This window comes from Triticum aestivum, chromosome 6B (genome assembly GCF_018294505.1).
Source record: "Triticum aestivum cultivar Chinese Spring chromosome 6B, IWGSC CS RefSeq v2.1, whole genome shotgun sequence".
NCBI classification, from domain to species: Eukaryota; Viridiplantae; Streptophyta; class Magnoliopsida; order Poales; family Poaceae; genus Triticum; species Triticum aestivum.
In genome coordinates this window covers 6,650,120-6,659,115 of record NC_057810.1, presented here as the reverse complement: position 1 = coordinate 6,659,115, position 8,996 = coordinate 6,650,120, and the positions used below count along the sequence as shown (strand labels likewise).

The 8,996-nt window shown below is 40.7% G+C and overlaps 1 protein-coding gene across 7 annotated transcripts; it reads left to right on the top strand.

Moving 5' to 3' along the window:
- The first annotated feature begins 1,668 nt into the window (after window positions 1–1,668).
- On the top strand, window positions 1,669–8,087 carry LOC123135377 (putative receptor-like protein kinase At4g00960). 7 transcript variants are annotated; one of them, XM_044554421.1, is made up of 13 exons: window positions 1,669–2,016; window positions 2,168–2,225; window positions 2,307–2,467; window positions 2,731–2,998; window positions 3,187–3,403; window positions 3,513–3,636; window positions 3,917–4,099; window positions 5,308–5,757; window positions 5,841–5,907; window positions 6,566–6,717; window positions 6,819–7,083; window positions 7,436–7,949; window positions 8,015–8,087. In XM_044554421.1, the coding sequence occupies exons 3-12, from the start codon at window positions 2,324–2,326 to the stop codon at window positions 7,630–7,632; spliced, it is 2,067 nt and encodes a 688-aa protein (XP_044410356.1). In that variant the 5' UTR covers window positions 1,669–2,016; window positions 2,168–2,225; window positions 2,307–2,323; the 3' UTR covers window positions 7,633–7,949; window positions 8,015–8,087. The 7 variants fall into 7 exon arrangements, with proteins under 7 accessions (XP_044410356.1, XP_044410357.1, XP_044410358.1 ...); XM_044554422.1 differs by having other exon boundaries at window positions 1,669–2,026; window positions 6,593–6,717; XM_044554423.1 differs by having other exon boundaries at window positions 1,669–2,026; window positions 7,766–7,949.
- The last annotated feature ends 909 nt before the right edge of the window (window positions 8,088–8,996 follow it).

Here is an 8,996-nt window from a genome sequence, read left to right as displayed (position 1 = left end):
GACTGGAGGAAAATTCTGAATGATCGCAGGGAACTACTTGGGGGCAACATCAATCGCAACCCACAAATGGAGACATGTTCATCTGTATCTCCATAATGGAGATTCAGGGGTTTACCTGTTTTATGCTATTTTACCTTCGAGAGAGTAGCAGAACATAGGTAGTTATGTGCTACATTGTGCTAGAACGATGAGGTAGTTCTTATATGACTATGATGATGAGTTGTTATCATGATGATGATGAGTTATGTGCTACATTGTGTTAGAATGATGAGCTAGTTCCTATATGACTATGATGATGATGATGATGATGATGATGATGATGATGATAAGTTATTATGATCATGATGAGTTATTATATCATTGGGTGGAAGAAACACGGATTGGATTCATGATGTAGCATTCCCTTAATTGCTATTCTATCAAAATTTGTATAACAATGTATAAATACAATATAAAATAAAAAGAATTGAAGTACAGATGAGTAGTTGTAGCGCGGGGTGAAGATCATTGCAGAAAAGTGCTACTGCTAACTGACTTAGCAATAGCGCGGGGTGAAGACCATTGCAGAAAAACGCTACTGCTAAACAACTTAGGAGTAGCGCGGGCAGACCAGTGTTATTGCTAAAGTCTAGCCAACTATAGCGCCGTAGTAGTAGCGCCAACACCCACAGTAGTGTATGATAGCATTGTGTTCGAAGTAGGCAGGCTTTGTCCGTAAATAAAATTATACAAACTCTATACCCATTTCTTAAAAAAGAAAAATGCCCCGGGCCTCTGCATCAGAGTGATGCATGCGGCCATTTTATTGATGCATAGTTTGAAAACAAATGTGAGGCGTTTTTTGGTTTTTTGTAGCACACAAAAAAGGTCCTCCATTTTGTCACAGACAGAGTACTTAGCACTTACTTTAAAGCCTAAATTAGCTTCACGTCCATTAATATTTTTATGTTTGGTTGTAGATAAAATGAAGGAAAACAGCACACACGTAATGTATATATGATAAATCCTTTGTTCCTTTTAATATATGACGGTATCAGTCAACATAATTAAGTTATACTTATCTGCAAAGAGAAAAGTTATACTACTGAGCTACCGAGCTAAAATCGACTAAGTTAGTGTTGGTTCAAAACCAGCTCATTTTTTGACCGAGCTATGTGATAAAACACTCATGCGCAACTCATTATTCTTTTTGAATCGATATCTGAGTCAAGCAAGAAAAATATGAAATGATCTTGAACTGCTCACAAGGCTCAAGTTTTTCTTGCAGCCCCAATCAGCAGAAATATACTTGGCCAAATGGGATGTGCCTGGCGGGCCGGCCCGTTAGTACGCGTGCCTGGCCCATGGTGGGCCAGCCCGTCACGTAATTAATCGGGCCGTGCCCAGCACGTGGCCCGCCTAGGGCCGTGCCTGGGCCTAGAGGCTGGGCACGCGTGCCGGCCCGGCACGGCATTTAGTTTTAATGGGCTAAAAATTAGGTGGGCTGACGGCTAAACATGTCGATGTGCCGTTCCTGGGCCCTGGAGGTCAGGACGCGTGTCGGCCCGGCACGGCCCGTGTAGTAAGCGTGCCTGGTCGGGCCGGGCCGTGCCGGGCCGGCCCATCTGGGCAGGTATAATCAGAATCAAAGTGTGATGCATCGTACAAGGAAAATGCGGTGCAGTAATTTCGCTAGAAGAATGGTCAAGCTCTGCAACTGCAAGCAAGAGAAAAAGAGGCGTCGCTGAGCAGATCCAGGCAATGCATTGACCCAAGTCGCCGCCGGGCGCCTCCCGCCTCCACGACTACAGGCCCTGCACCGGCTCCCCTTCCTTTCTCTTGCTCCCTGGTCACCATATCCCCCGTCTTCGCTCTCGCACGGCCGGCGGGACGGTGCCTGACTCGGATCTAGCTTGGCGAACCTCTGCTGCGGGAACGCCGAGCGCCGAGCAGTCTTGCCGTATTGTCCCTTGCCGCCGGCGAAGCGGTGGCCTGAAGACCTGACCCGGCTTGATCCATCGACGCATCGGGCTTGAGGTAACTAGTGGTAAGTTTGATTGTAGAAAATAGTATTCTTTCAGATTTTCAGTGTTCCGTCTTCAAACAGAGCAAGTCTGCAGTTGCAGTCTTAACTCGTAAGAACAATCTTTGCATCTTGTTTATAATGTGCTAAAATCGCTTCGAGCAGTTCCAGATCCAGTTTGTGCTTCGTTGCCTACACACGTACAGGGCGAGATCTTCAGCAGGTACGCATCTCCTTGCTATATTTGCTACGTATTCCTACAAGCCTGTCTGTCTCAAGCAAACTAAAATTTTCCATGCTCTAGTTCCGAAAAAGCCTAGAATGGGGGACCAAAGTGTGCTGGAGCGGATAGTTAACGGAGACGAGGACCCGAAGGATCTGCCATTACCACTGTTACAAAGCATCACCAATGATTTCTCTCATGAGAGAAAAATTGGTCAGGGTGGATTTGGAGAGGTTTACAAGGTAATCTACCATTTAGAAATTACATAAAGATCTCGATCCAGTAAGATGTCACTGGTTCGATTGAAAAGTACCACTGATTCATCTTGTTTTGCTTTGTACCCTTTTTACTTTTTATTAATAAAATTACAGCAGCAGCAGGAAACTCTCGTACTGTTTTCGTTAAAAACAAATAAGTGAACAATACAACAGATAGAAGCAGAACTTGATCATTCTGTTTTGGTATTTTTGGGCTGAGCATCATTTAAACTTGCACTGACCAACAGGGTGTACTCACAAACGGGATTACTGTTGTTGTGAAGAGAATCATTATTACCTTAGCCACAATTGATGACATACTATTTCGTCGTGAGGTCTATAGCCTGATGACCATCAATCATCAAAATGTAGTCCGGTTTTTTGGCTTCTGTTCTAATACACATCATAAGGCGATGAAAGAGTCTCGGTCAGGAGAAATTAACCTTGTCAACGTAAGAGAAAGATTGCTCTGTTTCGAGTACATCAGCAATGGAAGCCTTGATAAGCATATTACTGGTACGATCCTTTTGCATTTGATGCAGCCGTTGTCTTATTTCTTTACCTTATTGCCTTGACTAGTTCTCAATTTTCAAGTCGGGATCAATAGTTAGTGACATACTTTAATTAAAACTACTCAATCATTCCTTGATATTGTCATGTAACATAACCCCTTACTTTTTTTATGCATCTATTCTTCTACACAGACGAATTAAGGGGACTTGAATGGGAAACACGTTATGAGATAATCACCGGAATTTGTAAGGGTCTACGTTATCTTCACGAGGAAAAAAGTATCATTCATCTGGACCTTAAACCATCAAATATATTACTAGATGATCGTATGGTCCCCAGAATTATAGATTTTGGTTTGGCAAGACCAAGTGAAAACTCACATGATATGGGTCAACATTTTGGAACACGGTAAGTTATGCATCCGAAGAACCACTACTAGTTAATTGACATTTTTCTATCATATAGGCCTAAATTTACTTCGTGTCGTAATCCATCACACTATTATATTTTCTTGCAGAGGATATATCGCTCCGGAATACGAGCATGAAGGCGAAACTTCAGTGAAGTCTGACATATATAGTTTGGGTGCCATAATCATACAATTAATAACGGGGCATTTCAGTTTCCCTAACAAAAATAATGTAAGAGTGATATATCTCAGTTTTTTGAACAACAGCCGTGTTTTGCATGCATCTCTTGTCTGCATTTTAATATGCATACTATCATACCGAATGCCATATCTTATTTAAACAGCTTGTTTTTGGATATGTATCACACATGGGTGGATGGTCTTTTTTATGGCATTGAGGTAAAGCGATGCACACACGCACGCACGGACCCACAATGAATCTAGTGTCTAACTTTGAACTAGTTTACACTGTAAGATACAGATATTATCACAATTACATTTGTTAAATGTAGGTAATTCGAAGGTGGAGACACAGGTGGAGTAAGCCACCGACGTTATTACAATATCAGCAGGTAACTAAATGCATTGAAATGGCAGTACGCTGCAGGAAGCAAGAACCGGAAGATCGACCTTCTATATCAGAAATAATCAGCATCCTGACTGAATCTGAAAGCACGGATGAGCGCACTGTCCAGGTAAGCTAGCTAGTTTGAGATACCTTGTAATAAAACTGTTGAAGGACATGCATCGGTCATTTGAAGTCAAAAGATAGAACAATATTGTCGACATTAGTGAGTCAACGAAGTGCGAAGCCCTCAATCATTCAACCCTATGTATGTGTTTATTTGGTTCCAGGTTAAAACACATAGGTAGGTTAGCTATTTTAACCTTGCCAGGTTACGATAGTCCCACTTTTTTGCTTGTCAACTATCCTAGTTTGTCATTTATACTCAAGATGGTTTAACTTAATTAGGACAAAACTAGAAAAGCTTATGTTTTAGGTTGGAGGGATTACTTTTAATAATGTTAAATAGCTAGAGGAACGTAGCTTCTTTCTTTCGATTAGCCTCCCAAGCTCATCGCCACGACTCAACCTAGATGCGAGCTTTAGTGACTCGATGTGAGCAGCATTGCGGCATGTTGTATCATAGTTACTGGTCCATCCCCATTGCTCGGCATTGAACTAGGAAAGTGGTGTCATCGTCTTATAAAACAAGTTTTCTGGTCCTCCCCATTAGTTGTACTGATCCACGAGGCCTTTGCTGCTCCTAGTTCTCTGGTTCTTTCACAAGAGTACGAACGGCCCATGATGTTTGATTGGGTTGCGTCTGTAATCTTGTTTCCAGGTGATCTAAAATTTTATGCAACACCAATATGTGCCTGCTACCATATCTTATCATCACATAACACTTTGTTGACAACTTGACATGAATTACATTCGCCATCTTTTGTGTCCATAAATATAAAAAGTATTTTTGGATAGTATAGCCGTAAAAGTTCAGTTTAAATACATGTCATCGTCTTATAAAACAAGTTTTCTGGTCCTCCCCATTAGTTGTACTGATCCACGAGGCCTTTGCTGCTCCTAGTTCTCTGGTTCTTTCACAAGAGTACGAACGGCCCGTGATGTTTGATTGGGTTGCGTCTGTAATCTTGTTTCCATGTGATCTAAAATTTTATGCAACACCAATATGTGCCTGCTACCATATCTTATCATCACATAACACTTTGTTGACAACTTGACATGAATTACATTCGCCATCTTTTGTGTCCATAAATATAAAAAGTATTTTTGGATAGTATAGCCATAAAAGTTCAGTTTAAATACATGTCAAACTAATGCAACTAACAAAATGGAGGAGTAAACATCATCATCTCAACACATATAGCTCTTTCCTCGCAGATGATTCCTTGTTACGTTGAAGATGACATGCTTGGTATTAAGCCGCTTGAACTAAAGCTTCCTTCTGAGCTTAAGGAGGAGATATCATCCTTCACAGTTGAGCTAACCAATGCTACACGTCATTGCATTGCCTTTAACATCCTACTACAAAACAGACAACAGTACGAAGGGCAACCAGACAAAGGCATTGTGCAACCAGAATCCAAGTTTGATGTGAAGATAGTGCTGCCACCATTTGGAGAAAGATACCATGCCGACATGTTCATCGTGCAGAGCATGAAAGTGAGTGATGATCTTATTCATAAGGTTATCACAGAAAGCATGTTCCATGAAGAGGCTGGTAAAGTTGTCGATGAGGTCAATTTGATGGTTGTATATGAGCCTACGAAGCCCCAAGAAAATTTAGAGAGTAGGGAAGACACCAACATGCCCGCTGAGGAAGCCCCCATGGTGATCAATTGTGAACCATCTTAATGTGTTTGTATGTGTCTTCCATCTCTTTCTCATTGACTGATTCTGTTCTATGCTCCCAGGCAAAAGAGAGAGACGGTGTTGAGTTTGCTTCCAAAAAGGGGAATCTTGGTAGCAGCGAAAAAGCAGGTTGATGATCTTCCTTTTCTCCCGTACTTTGGTGTAGATCTCTATTTTTCATCCTCTTCGGGTCACATCGTTCGACACCTGTACCATGTTCCCCACCCTATGCACACACATTGCTTATGACATGTCTATGGAGACTACACGTACAAAGAAGACACAACCATCCAGCTTTGCACCATAGGAGAAAGTTAGTTGTAATGGACCGTTACTTTCGAAAAAGAATCTTCGTGTGGAATATCTTTATAGCATGTTGTATCACGATTACCCCAGCACATGAAAAACTGCAATCACACTCAAAACATCCTTTTCTTGTCCATCGTAGAAAGTTAGTTGCAATTATCCGCATCTGATTGGTCAAATGACATTGCACTTCTTGTATCTGGAATCTTATTATTTTTCGAGATTAATATTTTCCCAACTTGGAGCAAGTAAATCACTTAGTCGTCTTCCACATGAAGTTTTACTGGAGAGGAGTAACCCCTGGTTGAATTAACTCACACCATAATTAGTACTAGAGAAAAATATGCTGGGTCCAGGACAAACATCACTATTTCTCAAACTCACACCATAATTACTAGATTTTTTTCTCAAACTCATTCATTATATCTGTCTAAACGAGGTTGCTCGATTTGTTTTTCTGGTGTGTTTTTTGTATAATCAGGTTTGGAAATATCTTATGATGAAACAGAGAAGAAGCTACTGGATTCAAATGCATCACCCATGTCTTTTCCAATTGATTTTTTGAAGTCCATCACATGTGATTTTTCCACTGACTTAGTACTAGGCGAAGGTGGGTTTGGAGCGGTTTACAAGGTACAACCAATTCTTTTTACTTCCAAGCTTCAAATGTTGGCGATAGTAACAACTAAAGATACATGTACATACTACGATAAGAGGCTTAACTTACAACACAGGGAGTTCTTCGGAGCGGGAAAATTATTGCTGTGAAGAGGCTTTTTGAAACCCGTGTAAAAGAGGACACATTCCAGAGTGAAGTTAGTTGCCTTATGAGAATTAAGCATCCAAATTTAGTTCAGTTTCTAGGTTATTGTGCAGAATCAAGTTGGGAGGCGATAGAGCCTCCAAGTGGTACTGGACATCATATTTTTGTTGAAACACCGAAAAGATTGCTCTGCTTTGAGTATGTACCAAACAAAGGCCTCAACAGACATATCTCTGGTACTGGTACTTTGTTTCTTCCTATATGCCTTTACTTAAATTCAGTGATCAGAACTATATTGTATCAGCTACTAAGCCTAAGGATAGGACCGGTCTCTGTCTTCGTAGCACTGGCATAATATAAGTATATATAGTTTGCTACAATCCACTCTTAGTCACACATGCACAAAGTGGTGCTGTTACAGGAAAATAAGCAATCCATTTCTATGGCAAACTAAAAAAAACTTTTTAGGAGATAACCCTTTTTAGGAGATAATCCAAATTATAAATTGAGGAGTACTCAAAACTAAACCTAGGTGATGTGGGTGCCTAGGCTTATAATTTATTCTCTTTTGCTTATCGATTTCGACAGATGAATCTTCGGGCCTTGAGTGGGATATGAGATACGAGATAATCAAGGGGATTTGCAACGGGTTGCATTTTCTTCATGATGAATGTTATATAGTTCATCTGGACCTTAAGCCCGAAAATATATTGATGGACTCTACTATGATGCCCAAAATAGCGGATTTTGGTTTGTCGAAGATCGTTGGCGAGCAGCAATCATGAATTATCACTATTAATAAAGAGGGAACACTCTAAGCTAGACGTCTTGTGCCTCTCTCGTTTTATATTTTCCTCAGATACTTTGCATCTCCTTGATTATGACTGTAGTGATTCTTACTTTCATACTATGTTGCAGTGGATATATGGCACCAGAGTACTTAATCCGAGGTATAGTATCGAGCAAGGCAGATATCTTCAGTCTGGGTGTCGTAATCATATAGATAATTACAGGCCATAGGGACTATCCATGGGACTATTCATATCTCCAGAAAGATAGTTCCAACCGCACCGATCCATCTTTCCAGCAGTTCGTGGAGAAAGTAAGTTGAATTAATCTAGCTTTTGTGGATATACAATTTTCCAAGCTTACTGTGCAACTTTACAGGTGATTGGGAGTTGGAAGAACAAATTTGTAACCATGCCGAACTATAAACCAGTGGAAAAATATACCCAACAAGTAAAACAATGTGTCACTATAGCCCTAAAATGTGTGGACCCTCGTATGGAGAAAAGACCTGCTGCAAAGGATATAATTGAGGAGCTCAATTTACTAGACCAGGTATGATGGGCATTGTATGTGATGTCCTAGTATTGTGGTTTCACTGTACTTATGTGAGATCCTTGTTTGCAATAGTTCGTAGTAAGACAATATAATTTATGGCAGACCTAATATAATAGGTGATCCAGGCGGTAAATATCAGAGTTACATGCTTAGCAAGGCCAAACAATCTGTTCTGGGTTCTTTGGAATATTTAAATCTGATATTCTGACTTACAGACATATGCATGCTATGCTGACATGGATGGTATTTCGGTGCAGATTAGTGACTCGCAATTTGAGATGCATGAGAGTACTAGTTATTTGAGCTCTCTGTTTGCTTCGAAAGCTCAGATCGGACCCTGATCTCATGCACTTATCAAGGCTGATGCACCTTGGTTAGCCCAGAGAGGCAATCACACATGGACAGCTGATAAATTTGCTTCACACATGGACCAACCATATACTGGATTCTGGAATTACTATCGTTGATATTTTCAAGGATGCCGTCTCTCTTTTACTCTGTTTCTAGTCCCACCTTCTGTCTGGCTGTCCTGAAATCCATGAATCCATTCAGTAAAGAGTTTGCTGTCGAACAAATGTCAGCAAGAAGCTTTTGAAGGTGCCGACGGACAAAGGGTTTAGATTGCAACTGGCCCTGACCAGGAGATGGATAGAAGGGACAAAGAATGAATTTTCTATAGGAAATATATTCGTCTAATTGTTGAGCTACTCAAGCAAGAAATGGTACATGAGAAGATAGTTCATCACATTTTTGAGGAATTATTACCGGGTTCTGACAACAAAAAGAAGGTTTGCTCTGAAACGCC